The sequence below is a fragment of the Myxocyprinus asiaticus genome, chromosome 6 (assembly GCF_019703515.2).
Source record: "Myxocyprinus asiaticus isolate MX2 ecotype Aquarium Trade chromosome 6, UBuf_Myxa_2, whole genome shotgun sequence".
Taxonomy (NCBI): Eukaryota; Metazoa; Chordata; class Actinopteri; order Cypriniformes; family Catostomidae; genus Myxocyprinus; species Myxocyprinus asiaticus.
The window spans coordinates 18,973,506-18,992,723 of NC_059349.1; the positions used below are offsets into that span (position 1 = coordinate 18,973,506).

General features: G+C 46.1%; 1 protein-coding gene across 1 annotated transcript in view; it reads left to right on the top strand.

Annotated features, from left to right (window-relative positions):
* slc44a5a (solute carrier family 44 member 5a) overlaps positions 1–19,218 on the top strand; it is a 111,451-nt gene that overhangs the window by 89,939 nt on the left and 2,294 nt on the right. The window contains exons 10-21 of the mRNA XM_051700986.1: positions 969–1,081; positions 1,303–1,434; positions 1,527–1,626; positions 1,747–1,839; positions 2,008–2,095; positions 16,134–16,396; positions 16,499–16,593; positions 16,798–16,901; positions 17,019–17,092; positions 17,172–17,242; positions 18,361–18,449; positions 18,557–18,641. Of these exons, the coding sequence (XP_051556946.1) occupies positions 969–1,081; positions 1,303–1,434; positions 1,527–1,626; positions 1,747–1,839; positions 2,008–2,095; positions 16,134–16,396; positions 16,499–16,593; positions 16,798–16,901; positions 17,019–17,092; positions 17,172–17,242; positions 18,361–18,449; positions 18,557–18,641 (1,307 nt within the window). The remainder of the gene's footprint in view (positions 1–968; positions 1,082–1,302; positions 1,435–1,526; positions 1,627–1,746; positions 1,840–2,007; positions 2,096–16,133; positions 16,397–16,498; positions 16,594–16,797; positions 16,902–17,018; positions 17,093–17,171; positions 17,243–18,360; positions 18,450–18,556; positions 18,642–19,218) is intronic.

The following is a 19,218-nucleotide window of genomic DNA, read 5'->3' on the forward strand; positions in this document are numbered from 1 at the left end:
AACTATCGCCACAGATTAATCGGTTAAAACCGATATATCGGACGACCTCTTGTAATTACACGTTATAAACTCTAATTCTATGAAAGCTCTGATTTGACACACGTGACATCATATAAAAATGGCAGTGGCCTTGAAGGGATAGTTCACCCAAAAATGAAAACATTTTCATCACTCACCCTCATGCCATCCCAGATGTGTACAGTATGACTTATTTTATTCTGCAGAACACATAAAAAGATTTTTAGAAGAATATCTCAGCTCTGTAGGTCCATACAATGCTAGTGAATGGTGGCTAGAACTTTGAAGCTCCAAAAATCACATAAAGGCAGCATAAAAGTAATCCATACGACTCCAGTGGTTAAATCCATATCTTCAGAAGCGATATAATAGGTGTGGGTGAGAAACTGATCAATATTTAAGTCCTTTTTTACTAACAATCTCCACTTTCACTTTTACATTCTGTCACATTCTGAAAGTGAAAGTGGAGATTTATACAGTTATCCCATTAACAGTTAAAGTTAATGAACACATATTTCTGTTTAAAATGCCATTTTATTATGCCATCATTACCTGGAGCATTTTATTGGTTCTTAAACAATTTGCGACAACATATAGAGGTGAATTAATTAATGTAGTGATAAATATTTTTCTCTTATCAACAACAAAGCCGTTTTGGTGTTATGAGTGTTGTTACAGAAACAAATAACTTCCGAGGTCCCAGGACGTGAACAGCTCCAAATTGCATTCTCGTAATTACAATATGACATGAACGCATCATTACACTGACACCTAGGGGCATGGATGCAGAATAATTTAAACGTAATTGTTTTTGGTTACTGATGCCAAAATATAATACGAAATATAATTTAGAGCAATTAAGAAGCAGTTGTCATTTAATATAGAAAGTATAGAACTGATAGATCCCTTTGTTATTGCATACTCATGAGTGTTTATTGTGTGTGTGACAGAGGGCTGTTCATAGCACTGGTCATTAGCCTGATCTTCATCCTGCTGCTGCGTTTTACTGCAGGCTTCCTTCTCTGGTTCATCATCATCGCTGTTATCCTGCTTGTGGCCTACGGTCAGTTTTTTGTATATGTGTGTGTTACTTACAGCTCAAGCAAGAAAATGCAGATGGGACAAAGATCCACATCAGGAAATGGGCTTATACTGTATCCATACAATAACAAAAAACATGTTTTTTATGACTCATGTACACTGTGTTTTGACTTTCAGTAATTTTCAGAAGCGAGTGACTAGATCGTCTGCATTAACATTTGTGAAGTTCTTATTTGATTTCAGGTATCTGGCACTGTTACTGGGAGTTTGCATATCTCAGGGAGACCCCCGGAGCAGACGTCACCATCTCAGACATCGGCTTCCAGACTGACCTCCACATCTACTTACAACTCAGCCAGACCTGGCTAGTCTTCAGTAAGAGATGAATGTTGAGACTGCACATCATGGCTCTGTGATTTCTGTTGTACTCCTTGTTCACTTGCTCTGCTGTCTTCTGTTCTTCTCAGTGGTGATTCTGGGTTTAACGGAATTCTCTATAGTCTTAATGCTTGTATTCCTGAGAAAACGGGTTCGCATTGCTATCGCTCTTCTCAAAGAGGGCAGCAAGTGAGTCTCTTTCTGTCTCTCTCTCTCTCTCTCTCACTCACTCTCTCTCACTCTCTCTAATTTTCATGTATTAATTAATTGTCAGCTCCTCTGACAATCTATGTGTATATGTTTCTGCAGGGCCATCAGTTACATCATGTCCGCTCTGTTCTACCCTATCATCACCTTCGTGTTGCTGGCCATCTGTATCTCCTACTGGGCCATGACTGCTCTGTATCCTCCTCAAAAATTTAGCAATAGATAAGAACACATCAGTAACACTTTCCCTGGAGAGATCTAATGTCCCTTGAAAAAAATATGCAGTATTTTTGGTCATCAACATATTTAACTACACAATTAATAGTGGTGCATGAGTATTTTAGTCCTTAATTTATCCTAAAGCTTTCTTGCATCTTCTGGTAATGCTGTTTACAAAGTCACATCACCTCATCCCAACTGCAAGTACACCAATTTGACCTGCAATCCTGAGGTGAGATGTTTTCTGTATCCACTGCTTACACTGCTTAAGCAAAATGCCCCCAAAATTCAAAATCTATGGACAAAAAATGGCCCCACAATTAATTTGCTGTTAACATATTATATATTTTCTAATATTATATTCTAAGCTTAAGTATTATCACAAATATGATTTGATGTTGGTTTAAATGTATATTTAACAACCTTTATAAATTAATTTGGAATTTATATTAAAAAAATTATTAAATTAAAATATTTTACATAAAAGGACATGTAATAAAGATCCTGAGGTTCAGGGAATGAGGAAGCGGGAGACGGCGAGTCCAACACAAGAATGTCCTTTTATTTGACACAAAAACCATGTTTGCTTCAAGCGCAACGGTATAGCTTCAACATAAATATAAACAACAGTGGACAACACACACGTAGCTTCTTAGCTGGGCTCTCTTTCTTGACTGCCGCTGTCTCCTCTCCTTAAAAGCCCCAATAATTGGGCACAGACCTCCGATAATAGCCAGCCAACCCCAGGAACTGTCTCACCTCCTTTTTGGACTTGGGGTTCAGACAAGCCGCAATGGCTGCTGTCTTATCAATTTGGGGACGCACTTGTCTGTGACCCAAATGGAAGCCCAGATACCGTACTTCCACCCACCCAATTGCACACTTATTTGGATTTGCTGTGAGTCCTGCCCACATCAGCGACCTCCGGACAACCCTCAAATGCTGGATGTGCCGCTGCCAATCGTTGCTATAGATGATGATATCATTCAGATAGGCAGCGGCATACGCAGCGTGTGGGCGAAGGACTTCGCCAGGGCCCCAAACTAACCGAATGGAAGAGTAACGAATTGGTGTAAGACGAACGGAGTGGAAAAACCATTCCCTATCTGTCACTCACTCGACGTTGGTGTCGATGTAGTGACACTAGGGGTCACTCTTGGGAGCCCGAGACACCTCTGGTCTTTGATAAAAGGCCAATGAAAATTGGCGAGTGGTATTTGCATGCCACTCCCCCGAACATACGGGTATAAAAGGAGCTGGTATGCAACCACTCATTCAGATTTTCTCTTCGGAGCCGAACGGTCATGCTCGCTGAGCTGAATACTACTGTTCATTCACCTGCTGGATCTGACGGCGCATTTCAGCGGCTTCTCCCTCCTCTGTACTGGTGCACTGCAGAGAACGCCCCTGGGCGCTTCGGCAGAAAAACTAGAGAGTATATTTTCTGAAAGAGCATTTTTCCCCTCTAAAAGAGTATATATTTCTCTAAAAGAGCGCACACACGGAACGTCTTTTTAAAGACGCGTCTTTTTAAAGATGCTTTTCCGATTGTGTGTTATTCCTGGTTGTGCTCGTTATCTCTCGCCTTCTAACGGTCACGATCACTGTCTTTCGTGTCTGGGCACTGCTCACGCGGAGACAGCGTTCGTGGATGGTCACGTTCTCATTGCGAGAATATGTCCATGGCAACGTTGCGGTCGCGGCTCGCCTCGGTCCTTTTACCCACAGGTTTGAGACCAGCGCGGCTAGCACTGGGGGCGATTTGGGGACCCCAATGGGACCGCCTCTGCCGGGTATCCCCCCGCGGACCTCCCATTCCCCAGCACGCTCGTCTGCCCCGATCGGGCTTCCGGGTGAGTCCGCCAGCTCGTCTCATGGCGAGTTCGACCTCTTATTCGGAGCCCGCGAAAGTGATGAGCTCTCGAGCGCAGCATCGGAGAGCGGGCTCGTCCAGTCGGAAGCCTCAGCTGGGCTCCTCCCTACGGGGTCGATCGCCCAGTCACAGGCTGATGCGGAGATGACTACATGCTTTCCCGGACAGCCGCGAGCTCTTCCCTGAACCCTCGCGGCTCTGTGATTGGTTCCTGGGCTCGCGGCACCGCTCAAAGCCACGCCCCGCCCCGTTCCTTTCTTCCCGGAAGTGCATGAAGAGCTGACAAGGTCGCGGGAGGCACCTTTTACTGCCCGGTCCCGATCTTTTCAGCTTCCCCGCTCTCACTACCCTCGATGGTGGGGCGGCCAAGGGCTATTCGGCAATCCCACGGTGGATAAAGGCGCTCGCAGTGCACCTATGCCCGCAGAGCGCCGCCACCTGGCGCGGGTGCCCAAAGCCCCCGTCCAAGGCCTGTAGGTTTACGTCGTCTCTGACGGTCAAAGCCTACGGTGCCGCTGGACAAGCCGCCTCTGCCCTGCACGCCATGGCTCTCCTGCAAGTCCGCCAAGGCGCTAAAGGAACTGCACGAGGGTAGTTCCGCCCCGGGATTGATGCAGGAACTGCGCTCGGCGACTGACCTCGCTCTCCGAGCGACGGAGGTCACGGCGCTGTCTCTCGGGCGGACGATGGCCACACGAGGACAGGTCTCTTCCTCCCCCGTCCCAGGCTGTTCCGGGGGTGGTCACAAGGAGCCAGGTAAGTACTTCAATGTCCTCGGACTCAGCACGGCCACAATGTGCTGTGGCACCTCGAGCTCCGCCTCGCCGCAAGGCCCCACCTGCCGGTACATCCGATGACGTTGTCCCTTTGGTCCCCCTTGCGCGGAACTTGGACGCATGGCTTGCGCTTTCCAGTCCGTCACGAGGGCTGGTCCGGACCGTCCGACTCGGCTGCGCGATTCACTTCGCCGGGTATCCGCCCAGGTCCAGCGGTGTCCACTTCACCTTGGTGAAAGACGGAAATGCTGCTACCTTGCGCGGAGATCACTACCCTCCTACGGAAGGACGCGATAGAACCTGTCCCTCCAGCCGAGATGAAGAAGGGGTTTTTCAGCCCCTACTTCATTGTACCGAAAAAAGGCGGTGGGTTGCGGCCAATCTTGGACCTGCGAGTACTTAACCGGGCCTTACACAGACTCCCATTCAAGATGCTGGCGCAAAGACGCATTCTGGCGAGCGTCCGGCATCAAGATTGGTTCGCGGCGGTAGACCCGAAGGATGCGTACTTTCACGTCTCGATCCTTCCTCAACACAGACCCTTCCTGCGGTTCGCGTTCGAGGGTCAGGCGTATCAGTACAAAGTCCTCCCTTTCGGCCTGTCCCTGTCTCCTCGCATCTTTACGAAGATCGCAGAGGCTGCCCTTGCCCCGTTAAGGGAGGTGGGCATTCGCATTCTCAACTATCTCGACGACTGGCTAATCTTAGCTCACTCTCGAGACGGGTTATGCGCACACAGGGACCTGGTGCTTTCACACCTCAGCCGACTAGGGCTTCGGGTCAGCTGGGAAAAGAGCAAGCTCCTCCCGGTTCAGAGCATCTCTTTTCTCGGTTTGGAGTTGGACTCAGTCTCCTTGACGGCGCACCTTATGAACGAGCGTGCCCAGTCGGTGCTGGCCTGTTTGAAGGTGTTGAAACAGAAAACAGTGGTTCCACTGAAACTTTTTCAGAGGCTCCTGGGGCATATGGCATCCTCGGCGGTGGCCACCCCGCTCGGGATGATGCATATGAGGCCGCTTCAGCACTGGCTCCAGACTCGAGTCCCGAGACGGGCATGGCGCCACGGGACACACCGCGTGGCCATTACGTCGGTCTGTCACCGTCTTTTCAGCCCTTGGACCGACCTCTCGTTTCCACAAGCAGGTGTTCCCCTAGAACTGGTCTCCAGGCGCTTCGTGGTCACGACAGACGCCTCCAAAACAGGCTGGGGCACTGTTGGCAACGGGCATGCAACCGCCGGCCTCTAGACGGGTCCGCGGCTGCGTTGGTACATCAACTGCCTCGAGTTACTGGCAATTCTGCTCGCCCTGCGGAGGTTCCGGCCGTTGATCCAGGGCAAGCACGTGCTAGTTCGGACAGACAGCATGCAGCGGTAGCATATGTCAACAGCCAAGGCGGTCTGCGCTCCCGCTGTATGTCATAACTCGCCCGCCGTCTCCTCCAACGGAGTTAGCAGCACCAAGTCGTTGCAAGCCACTCACATCCCGGGCAACCTCAACACTTCGGCGGACGCGCCGTAACAACAGGTTACCCTCAAGGGAGAGTGGAGACTCCACCTTCAGGTGGTCCAGCTGATTTGGAGTCGATTCGGTCAGGCACAGGTGCACCTGTTCGCCTCCCAAGAATCCTCCCACTGCCCGCTCTGGTACGCCCTCACCGAGGCCTTCCTCGGCATAGACGCGCTGGCACACAGCTGGTCCCCTGGCATTCGCAAATATGCGTTTTCCCCCAGTAAGCCTGCTCGCACAGACCCTGTGCAAGGTCAGGGAGGATGAGGAGAAGGTCGTCCTGGTAAGCACCCTACTGGCCCGCCCAGACGTGGTGCTCGGACCTCACGCTCCTCGTGACAGCTCCCCCCGGGCAAATTCCCCTGAGGAAGACCCTTCTTTCTCAGGGAAGGGGCACCATCCGGCACCCATGCCCAGACCTCTGGAATCTCCATGTCTGGCCCCTGGACGGGACGCGTTCACTCAGGCTAGGGCTCCCTCTATGAGGCGCCTGTATGCCTTTAAGTGGCGTCTGTTCGCTAAGTGGTGTTCTTCCCGTCAGGAAGACCCCCAGAGGTGTGCAGTCAGATCAGTGCTTTCCTTCCTGCAAGAGAGGTTGGAAGGGAGGCTGTCCCCTTCCACCTTGAAGGTGTATGTTGCTGCCATAGCAGCACACCACGACGCAGTCGATGGTAAGTCCTTAGGGAAGCATGATCTGATCATCAGGTTCCTAAGAGGCGCCAGGAGGCTGAATCCCTCCAGGCCACGCCTCGTTCCCTCATCGGACCTCTGTAGTTTTTCAGGGTCTACAGAGAGCCCCCTTTGTGCTTTGCAGTCAGCCAGGCTTAAGGCACTCTCCTTGAAGACTGCCCTCCTGACTGTGCTCATTTCCATCAAGAGGGTAGGTGACCTGCAAGCGTTCTCTCTCAGCGAAACGTGCCTGGAGTTCGGTCTGGGCTATTCTCACGTGATCCTGAGACCCACGACCGGGCTATGTGCCCAAGGTTCCCACCACTCCTTTTAGGGACCAGGTGGTGAACCAGCAAGCGCTGCCCCAGGAGGAGGCAGACCCAGCCCTGTCATTGCTGTGTCCGGTGCGCGCTTTACGCATCTATTTGGATCGCACGCAGAGCTTTAGAATCTCTGAGCAGCTCTTTGTCTGCTTTGGTGCACAGCGGAAAGGAAGCGCTGTCTCCAAGCAGAGGATCGCCCACTGGCTCATTGACGCCATAACTATGGCATATCTCGCCCAAAACATGCCGCCCCCGGTAGGGCTACGAGCCCATTCTACCAGGGGTGTAGCGGCTTCTTGGGCCCTGGCCAGAGGTGCCTCTCTAACAGACATTTTCAGAGCAGCGGGCTGGGCAACACCCAACACCTGGGCAAGGTTCTACAACCTCCTGGTGGAACCGGTTTCGTCCCAGGTAGTGGCACGCAACACAAGCGGATAAGCCCGGGATAGCCGGCTGGGTGTATCGCTTGCACATAGCGCCTTCCACCTCCTTTTGAGCTGAAGACATGCGCTGTTAATTCCCAGTAGTGTTCACAAAAGTTGTTCCCTGGTTGACTTCCTCCGAGCCCTGTGGCAGTCGAGTTTTCGGAGAGACTTGCTGCCGGCCCAGTACACGCGCTAACTAAGAGCCTGGTTCTGGGGTAGGTGCTCCGCATGTGGCAGTTCCCTGTAAGGCTAACCCCATGCGATCTATATCTTCCGCTAGTTCGTTTCCCTGCTGGCAGACTGCGTCTTCCTTGGGCAGAGCCCCTCTGCCCCAGTCTCCATGTTGTAGTAACTCCTCCCCCATTGGGCAGGATCTACCTTGAAGGCTCTCCACATGGTTGGAAAGACCATGTGATGTATTCTTCCACTTAAATATCCCCCCCTCTCTTGGGTGAGGTGTGGTCTCCGCGGTGTCCTCCCCTTGGGAGGGACACCCTCGGACTAGACCTGGCGGCCCGTCGGATAATCCCCTTCTTTTAGGGAGTGGAAAAAGAGAAGGGGAAAGAGGCCACGACTGGGTTAAGCCTGTCTCTATCTCTGGGTAGTCGACTTGTCCCCAAAAAGGGCCGTTCGACACTCATAACTATGTTGGGGGAGGTTACGTGTCGACTTGGTGCGCTGGCTATGAGTCACACAGTAAGTCTGCCCACCACACACCGCCAGTTCACGTAACACAGTTGAGCCTTGTGGCGTTTTGTATAGGGACCCCTAGTGTCACTACATCGACACCAACGTTGAGTGAGTGACAGATAGGGAACGTCATGGTTACTGGTGTAACCTCCATTCCCTGATGGAGGGAACGAGATGTTGGTCCCTCCTGCCACAACGCTGAACTACCCACTGAAATGGCCGGACCTTATATCGGCTCCTCAGCGTAAAACCTGAATGAGTGGTTGCATACCAGCTCCTTTTATACCCGTATGTTTGGGGAGTGGCATGCAAATACCACTCGCCAATTTTCATTGGCCTTTTATCAAAGACCAGAGGTGTCTCGGGCTCCCAAGAGTGACCCCTAGTGTCACTACATCGACACCAACGTCTCGTTCCCTCCATCAGGGAACGGAGGTTACACCAGTAACCATGACGTTTTTTTCTCTGAACATGGGAGTCAGTGTCGAATAAAAATGAGCCACACCCAACCAGTCAAGCAGTTCGTCAATGCGAGGCATTGGGTACGCATCACATTTAGACACCGCATTCACTTTTCTATAATCCACACAAAACCGGACCAACCCGTCACTCTTATGGACTAAGACTACCAGACTGGCCCAATCACTGTGGGATTCTTCTATTATCCCCATGTCAAGCGTAGCCCTCAATTCCTCCCGCACTATCTTTTTTGTGTTCGGGTAAATGGTAGGGATGACTGCGTACCACTACCCCTGGGGGTCGTTTCGATATGGTGCTGTATGAGATTCTTAAGACCAGGAAGAGGCGAGAACACATTGGAGAATTCTCCTTGCAACCTGGCAACCTCCGTGATTTGGGATGATGAGAGGTGGTCTCCACAGGGAACTGGGGTGACACTATCGGTGATTTTTTTTAATTCACCTCCGGACTGAGCTCCTCCCTCTCCAGGAACACTGTCACCAAAGTCACGGGGACTGCCTCTCTCCATAGTTTTAAGAGGTCGATGTGGTAAATCTGATGTGCTCCGCCTCTATCCTTACGCGTAACATCATAATCGACTTCCCCGACTCGCTGTGTGACCTCATAGGGCCCTTGCCACTTTGTGAGTAATTTAGAGCTTGATGTGGGTAGGAATACAAGGACTTTATCTCCCAATGTAAAATCCCATAGCCGAGCCCCCCTGTTATAAACTGCGAGGCTTACACCCATACAATAATTCAAACAGAGAGAACCCCGTGGAGGCTTGCGGGACCTCTCGCACTGCGAATAACAGGGGTTCAAGCCACTTATCCCAATTCCGAGAATCTTCGTGCAGGAACTTTTGAATCATGTTTTTCAGGGTTTGATTAAACTGTTTGACCAAACCGTCCGTTTGTAGGTGGTACACGCTTGTCCGAATCGATTTAATACCCAATAAATTGTACAGCTCGCGTAGTGTACATGACATGAAATTAGTACCTTGATCAGTGAGGATTTCCTTCTGAATCCCCACTCGGGAGATGAATCTGAAGAGTACCTTCCACAACAAAATGTGCTGAAATGTTGCGTAGAGGCACTGCTTCCGAATATTGTGTTGCATAGTCCACCAGACCCAACACAAAGTGATGTCCGCGTGCCGTTTGCTCTAACGGCCCGACGAGGTCCATACCAATTCTTTCGAAGGGGACCTCGATCAAAGGAAGCAGGCACAAAGGCGCTCTTAGTGTGGCTGACGGATTCACCAGCTGAAATTCACAGCATGCCGCACATCACCTGCAAACATCTCCTCAAATGCCCGGGCAATAGAAAAGGGCCTTTAGACGATTAAGTGTTTTATCTCACCTTAAGTGACCTGCCATTGGATTATGGAACATTTCACAACATCTCTTCAGTATTAACAACTGGGTTGTATGCTCTTTTGTCTGAGCGTCCTGAGTCACTCGATACAACTTATCATTTATAATAGAAAAGTATGGATATGCGAGTGTAATGTCTGGCTGGAGGCGTTGACCATCAATCATTTTCACTTGATCAAAGGTGTGCTTAAGCATCTCATCTTGCAATTGATCCAGAGGGAAATCCCCAGCAGGGAATTCTCTAAGAGCTGGGAAAGCCGGAACTTCCCCCTCCCTTGCGTCATCCTGATGCGGAGCTGACACAGATGGCCCCGGCTCCGCCTCCCCAGCCAGTGAATCGCAAACCACACACCGAGACACTTTGATGCAGGACCCATCCACACATAATCTCCCCAATAACAGCCAATTCATACCCAAAATCAGCGGATGGGTGAGACGAGGACTAACCGCTGCCTCTACTCTATATTTTTGCCCCTGAAATTGAATGGCCATGGGCACTAAGGGATATTTGTGAACGTCCCCATGCACACACCTCACCTTCACCCTACGTGCTGTACCCAAAGCCTCCAGTTGAACCAAGCATTGGTAAATCAAGGTTTGGTTACAACCCGAATCCACCAAGGCTCGATATGTACCCCCTTGAATACTCACAGGTATCTGGTATGTCCCTGCTCGATCGGGGCTGGTATGTGGCATGTTGGGGACCCAGACCGACACGCCCACATCCATCACCGAACATTGGTCCTGGAAGTGGCCCAGCTCTGGCACACTGGCCCAGATTTCCCCCTGCACCTGCAGCTATAGATTCTCCAACTTGGCGGTAAAGGGAAGGAGGCACAGAAGGTGGGGTAGAGGTGCCCGGAGCCCCAGGCCCACAGAGCATGGTTTGGGGGAATAAACCCCCATCTCCGGGGAGCAGAGACGGGAACAGGGCAAGGTAGGGGAGGGTAAGAGACAGCAGGAGAAGAGAGAGAGAGAAAAAGCTTGGCCGTCTCCCGGATATGCTATCAAGTGGTCCTCAGCCAGGCTGACTGCATCCTCCAGCGACGTCATGTGGTGGCACCGGACTCACTCCATGGTCCTTTTGAGCAGCCGGTCGACGAACTGTTCCAGCACCACCAAATTGATAATTCCCCTGTCGTCGTGGTAGTCTGCAATCAACCACCTCCGGCAGGCATCCCGGAGCTGCTGGATGAAAGCGAATGGGCAGCAAATTCCCCATAGGTCAGCGCCCGGAAGCGCTGACGATGTTGCTCAGGGTTCCGGCCGACCTGCTGTAGGATGGCCCACTTCAGATCCAGGTGCTCCAGCAGGTTAGCCACTGGCAGTTGTTGGGCCGCGAGCTGAGCTTCCCCCGACAAAAGCGGCAGCAAGCGGACCGCCCACTGCGTCTGAGGCCAGCCCGACTCCGCAGTGGCCCGCTCAAACAGCTCAGTGAAGGCTTCGTGGTCGTCCTGGGGACCCATCTTGGCCAAGGTGATCTGAGGTGGGGGTCCCGCGGCCAGTGTCGCTGCTGGAGTACCACACGATAGCAAGCTCTGGAACTCCCGTCAGTCCTCCGCCTGGGCTTGCAGGAGTGCCTTGAAACGTTGCTCCTGTTCCACTCGAAGCTCCAGGAGGGCCTGGTGTTGAGTCTGGTGGATGCCAGTGAGGGTCTTGATGATGTCTGCCAATGGTGAGGACTCCATGACGATGTATCTCCCTCAATCCCGGGTTTCGGCACCAATGTAATCGGTGTTCCCTGAGGTTCAGGAAATGAGGAAGCATGAAATGGTGGTTCCATCACAAGAATATCTTTTTATCTTACACAAAAACCATGTTCACTTCAAGCGCAACAAGTATATATCTTCAACATAAATATAAACGGCAGCGGCCAACACACATGTAGCTTCACAGCTGGGCTCTCTCAACTGCTGCTGTCTCCTCTCCTTAAAAGCCCCAATCACTCCTCACTGAGACAGGTGTTAAGCACAGGTGGAAATCAATTACCATTCATCTCCCCTGCTTCACTCTCCACAGCATGGCGCTCAGCCACGCTTCCGCCTCCACAGGATGACACAACATGTTTTTTTTTTAAATGCCTTCATAAAAGGAAAAAAATGCCAGATCTTATAAATATATATATAATGTGAGATATACAGTGCATTCAGAAAGTATTCAGACCCCTCAATTTTTTCACATTTTATTATGTTGCAGCCTTATGCTAAAATGCTTTAAACTATTTTTTTTTTCACATTAATCTACACTTTATACCCCATAATGACAAAGCAAAAAAAAACTGATTATTGATAACTTTGCAAATTTATTGAAAAGAGAAACTGAAATATCATATTGACAAAAGCATTCAGACCCTTTGCTATTACACTTGAAATTTAGCTTAGGTGAATCCCATTTCTCTGAATCATCTTTGAGATGTTTCTACACTTTGATTGGAGTCCACCTGTGGTAAATTCAATTGATTGGACATGATTTGGAAAGGCATACACCTGTCTATATAAGGTCTCACAGCTGAAAATGCATATCAAATCAAAAACCCAGCCATGAGGTCAAAGGAACTGCCTGCAGAGCTCATAGACGGGATTGTGTCGAGGAACAGATCTGGGGAAGGCTACAAAAAATATTGGCTGCGTTGAAGAGTACAGTGGCTTCCATCATTCTTAAATGGAAGAAGTTTGGAACAACCAGGACTCCTCCTAGAGCTGGCCACCCGGCCGAACTGAGCAATCAGAGGAGAAGGGCCTTGGTAAGAGAGGGGATCAGGAACCCGATGATCACTCTGGTTGAGCTCCAGAGATCATGGGTGGAGATAGGAGAAACTTGCAGAAGGACAACCATCACTGCAACACTCCATCGATCTGGGCTTTATGGCAGTGTGGCCAGACAGAAGCCTCTCTTCAGAGCAAGACACATAAAAAAGCACCTAAAGGACTCTCAGACTGTGAGAAACAAGATTCTCTGGTCTGATAAAATGAAGATTGAACTGTTTGGCCTCAATTCCAAGTGTCATGTCTGAAGGAAACAAGGCACCGCTCATCACCTGTGCAATACCATCCCAACGGTGAAGCATGGTGGTGGTAGCATCATGCTGTGGGGGTGTTTTTCAGCGGCAGGGACTGAGGGACTGGTCAGGGTTGAAGGAAAGTTGAATGCGGTAAAATACAGAGATATCCTTAATGAAAACCTGGTCCAGAGCACTCAGGACCTCAGACTGGGCCGAAGGTTCACCTTCCAACAGGACAATGACCCTAAGCACACAGCCAAGACAACGCAAGAGTAGCTTAAGGACAACTCTGTGAATGTCCTTGAGTGGCCCAGCTAGAGCCTGGACTTAAACCCAATTGAACATCTCTGGAGAGACCTAAAAATGACTGTCCACCAACGGTCCCCATCCAGCCTGACAGTGCTTGAGAGGATCTGCAGAGAAAAATGGCACAAAATCCCCAAATCCAGGTGTGCAAAGCTTGTCGCATCATACCCAAATAGACTTGATGCTGTAATCGCTGCCAAAGGTGCTGAGTTAAGGGTCTGAATACTTAAGTCAATGTGATATTTCAGTTTTTCCATTTGAATAAATTTGCAAAGTTATCACAAATCTGTTTTTTGCTTTGGCAGTATGGGGTATGGAGTGTAGATTGATGTGAAAAAAATTATTTAAAGCATTTTAGCATAAGGCTGCAACATGACAAAATGTGAAAAAAATTAAGGGGTCTGAATACTTTCTGAATGCATTGTGTATATACACACATATAAATACTGTGTGTGTATTTAAATATATAATTGTATATTAATGGAAATATTTCAGAGAATAAAATCATTTTTATAATAAATTAAGTAAGGGATAATCCACGACTAGGTGTGCATTAAACGATTTTAATACACGACGTGAGGAAAAATCGCGTTGCTGACGTGACAGTTGTAAAAGTGGCACTCACTGTACATGATGAGGGGAAAAACATCCAAAACGCTCTAAACCTGCAGTCTTTGACCTCTGAGACATCCATATGGTATCCATTAAGGCTGCACGATTGATTGAATTAAGAATAAAATCTCGAGGTGGCCCTGTATGATAACAAAATGCAAAAAGCTGCGTGTTATCCACCTCATTTTGCAACACTGAAATAAACAAAAGGCTGCATTTCTGGCGAGTGTGACAAAGTTCCGTGGTCATTAGCTGCAATATAAATAATTAGAAAGATAATAATACCATAATTTAGTGATATAAACTTATAAACTATCACACAACCACATGATGTACAGCAGAATAATAATCTAATGTCAGATAATTTTCAAACGTCAGCATTTATAGTAAGTAAATCATTCACTTGTTAGTGTGTTGTATCAAAGAGACAATAATAAAATCTGCTTACTTTACAGAGAGCGTGAAAATGTAGCATTTTTATGTCTCCATGTAGACCTCTATTCATATGTACCTGCATAATCTCCGATGATGCCTTTATTTATTTAATTCCAAAGGTGATATTTCATAAGCCATGCCTATCCGATCTGCATGTCTGTTTACTATACACTGCTAAGAAAGAGAAAATGCTCTCTGACAAGAATAGAGAGAATAATGCATGTAATATTTTGCCAAGATTAAACAATATGCAGTTTTGGTGGAGAGGAAGTGGAAGCAGCATTTTTCCAGCAGCTTTCTGCTCTTTCTTCTCCTCTCTCTTGCTTGTGTAAAGTGTGTGATCTGTCATTCATTCTGCCTTTGCAACAGTGTGTGATGAAACGATGGCAAAATGCGATAAACGGTTAAACTATATGCGCCAATGTCTAAACCAAGGTGTTTATGAAAATAGGAATTAATGATAATAATATGACGACATATATTGCCAGCCTGTAATATAAAGCAGCATAATGTAGTATTTTTGTATCGCTAAAATAGCTGGAAGTGGCTTATACCAGAAGAGGTCCACATTCAAGTTTTATAATAGCGGCACCCTGGTTACATTGAAAAATAAAGTGGGAAACAGTCTGCATTCAGAAGACAGTCAATGACGTGTGATCGCGGGGTGCCCTCTAGTGGCTTTAGACCAATCCTTTGACAACATCACCACTTACGTCACACACTGAAGTGGTGGCAGAAATCGTGCACAAACAGTAAACTTTTATCAGATTCCGTTGTTGAAAAATGATTTCGAGGGTTCTCGTAGACGGCTGTGGCTTCAAGCCATCAACAGAGCTGACTGGACTGAGGAGATCATTTTAACTCACGGCTTTGCAGCAAACATATAAAGCAAACATTATTACAGGTATGTTATCAACTCATATCATTATAATAAATGTATAGCTAATAATAATTCTGTATTTATGAAGGTTTTGTGTCGTACTTTCGTTTAATCGTCTAATCTGTCAGATCTAACACAGTCTATCAGCTTTCTGTGCATGTGCTGAAATTTTGGTAAACAATAGGATTGGTCTATAGGAGCACATGTTGAGCAGGGCAGCTATATTAGTCATATGTGTCATTACGGAGGACAGCAGAGTAGCCACATTAATATAGAATGGTGATTAAAACTGACTGGAACAACCTCTGCATTAAACGGTTTTAATGCATGCATTCCTGCCAATCAGAATAGAATATTCGAACAGACCAAAGCATTTTATTAACAGCTTTCAATATATATTTTAGTGTTTGAGAATTGTGCACGAATTGTGCAAGTAATTACGGTTTCTGTTTTGTTTTTGTTGTTTTTTTAATAGTCAAAAATAACATTATAATCATAGGATGATTTGGGAATGATATACAGTAGGTGGTAGTTTATGTTCTTCTGTAGATATTCAACAAAATTTATTACAGATCTGCAGAAAACAACACTAATTTGTATTATATTTTGTAATATTGGGGGAAAATTTCATAGGATTTGTCTATTTTTACATTTGGGGGTAGTTTTAACATTTTTAACAGAATTTAACAAATGTTTGAGTAATCAGTTGGACCAGGTGAATGTAAAATATAAAATATAAATTATAGAAATAAAATAAAATATTAATGCTCATATCAATAATCGTATTCTAATCTCAACATAATTGTTACAAGTCACTAAAAAGCAGCATTCCTGCTTTATGTTGAGACAAATATGACAAAGTGAAAAATATTTTATTTTTTTCAATATCTTACTAACATGACTATGTACCATTGTTGTGCTTGTTCCTTATGAACAGAACTTCAAAAGGACTAACATCACAAAACAGTGTCCAGGAGCTCAGTGTCTTTTTGCCTTTTATGGTGGTGAGAGCTTGTACCATCGCTACATCTTCATCCTCCAGCTTTGTAATCTGTTGGTCTTCCTCTGGCTGGTTAACTTCACCATCGCTCTGGGACAGTGCACCATTGCTGGGGCTTTCGCCTCCTATTACTGGGCCAAGAGGAAGCCTGCAGACATTCCCCCCTGCCCAGTATTCTCCTCTTTTGCCAGGGCCTTACGGTACTCTAAATGCACTGATTAAAACTTTGCAAGTAATATAATGTATATAAATTCAGCAGTGTCATTAATGTGTGTGTGTGTGTGTGTGTGTGTTGAATGCAGGTATCACACAGGGTCTCTCGCTTTTGGCTCACTCATCTTAGCTGTGGTTCAACTTATCCGTGTCGTTCTGGAGTACCTGGACCACAAACTTAAAGGTTGGGGATGTCAAATCAGATCAAGGACAGAGGTCAAGACATTTGTCTTAACCTCAGCCTGTTCATTTTTAGAATTATTAAACGAGAATTGAGATAAATCCATATTACCATATCGCCAAAGGAGTCCTCAGTGTGCCTGGAGAAACCCAACATCTGATTATTCACTTGCTGTATGCTGACTCTGCTTTTTGTTTGTGAGTTTAGGAGCTCACAATGTGCTTGCACATTTTCTGCTCTGCTGTCTGAAGTGCTGCTTCTGGTGTCTGGACCGATTTATACGCTTCATAAACAGGAACGCTTACATAATGGTAAGAGACACCCATTCTAGATAATCAGATAAACAAATAAATGTACCGGATATTTCACGCTACTGATGGTATAACATAGTGGTCACTCATTAGTGTTTACCTTGTTTTTCACACTAGATTGCCATTTATGGAAAGAACTTTTGCACCTCAGCGAGGGAGGCATTCTTTTTATTGATGAGGAATGTAGTAAGGTGAGAATACACATATCAGCATCCTAGAGACTATTGGCACTGGCCATCCTCTAACTGAAGTTCCTCTCTTCCACCGCAGGGTGGCAGTATTGGACAAAGTAACAGACTTCCTGCTCTTTTTGGGGAAACTATTGATATCAGGGAGTGTTGGTAAGTGTTGTCTTAAAGTTCCTTTTTATAATTAATTTCATTTGACTTTTAAGGATTAGTTCACCTAAAAAAGAAAATTCTGCAGTCATTTACTCATCTTCATGTTGTTTCCAACCCGTATGTTTTTTTTTTTTCTCGTCTGTAGAACACAGGAGTTACTTGGCACAATGTTGACACCTCTGGTTATCATACAATGAAGGTATACTGTGACCACATGCTGTCAAGCTCCAAGAAGGACATAAAAGTGGTATAAAATATGTCCCTAGAACTCATGTGCTATATTCTTGTCTTCTAAACGTATATGATAGCATTTTGTAAGGAACATATCAAAATTTAAGCTGTTATTCATTGAAAATCCTCTGCAGTGGCTCTCAAATCTCATTTAAGTGCATGTATATTCAAATATGAAACATGAAGACCCATTGGACCAGGTTTATCATCAGTTATGCCAAACAGCATTGGTTGACATGTGACTGAATGCAACAAGGCAAGTTTAAATATGTGAATGAGATTTGAGAGCTATGATAAGCTAAGATTTTCAGTAAATAACTACTATAAATTTGGGTCTTTTCCCCTCACAAACCATGCATATAGCTTCAGAAGACTCTGAATGTAACATAAGAGTTATGGACTACTTCTATGGTGCCTCTTTGTCCTTTTTGGAACTTGACAGCCTGTGGTCATTATATGCTTTCATTGTATGGAAAAGAGCAGCATGAACATTCTTCTAAACCTCTCCTCTTGTTTTCCATGTAAAAATAGTAAATCATACGCATTTAGAATAATCTGAGGGTGAGTAAATGGTGACAGAATTTTATTTTTTGCTGAACTATTACTTTAAATCCCTTAGTATTATACTTACAATTTTAGCAGTGCAAAATATGAACACTTAAAAAAAAACAAATAATAATTGTTTTTTTATATGCTGTTTTAGTTAGTCACTAGCACATAAGGGTATTATGATTACAGCTGCTATTAGGCATGGTTATAGTGGGCTTGGGTACATGGTTACATTGACCACAAGGGGGCATGAGAGTGTAACATTATATCACTTTGAACTTTGCACCAGTCTACTACTGATGATTTTGGTTTAGTGGTCAATCAGTTATGTCTTGCAGGTGTTATTGCCTTCCTCCTCTTTACACGCAAGATACCCTTCATCCAAGAGGAAGTTCCGGTGTTGAATTACTACTGCGTGCCTCTCTTGGTGAGAAATGTCTTTTTATATTTATGTTATAGTTATGTATTTTTTTAGACTTGGACTTGTTACTCAAATGGTGTTTTGACTGGCAGTTCTCTCTCTTTCTTTGACAGACTGTAATATTCGGCTCCTACTTAATTGCACACAGCTTCTTCAGCGTCTATGCAATGTGTGTGGACACCTTGTTCCTTTGTTTCTGTGAGTTTTCCAACTATCATTCCTTTTGAAATTATACTTGATAATATTCAGTGTCAGGAATTGCGGGGCTTGAGTAAATATATTACTAAAAATAATTTATACATTTCGACAGAATTTTCACAATGAAAGTGCTTGTTGTCATTATTCTGTCATCATTAAATTACTCTCATGTTATTCCAATCCCGTATTACTTTCCCGGATTTCTTCCATTGGGCACAAAAGGATACGCTTAAAGAATGTGCTGTTTTACAAAGATGAATCAAGCTCAAAAAATGACAAAAAAGGCACTATAAAAGTAGTCCATAGGACTTGTGCACTACAATCCAGGTCTTCTGCAGCCATATGATTGCTTTGTGTATTCAACAGACCAAAATTTAAGCCTTTATTCACCTACAATCTTCTCCACCATAGCTCTCAAATGTCATGCGCACTTCTACATATTCAAACTGGTGCACGTTTGGTTACAAGACACGCAAGAACCAATGACATTTGGCATCAAACTTGGAATGACATGTTTTTTTCGTGCCATATTTGTATTTCTCTGAAGAAGAATTGAGATATGAGAGCTGTGGCGGAT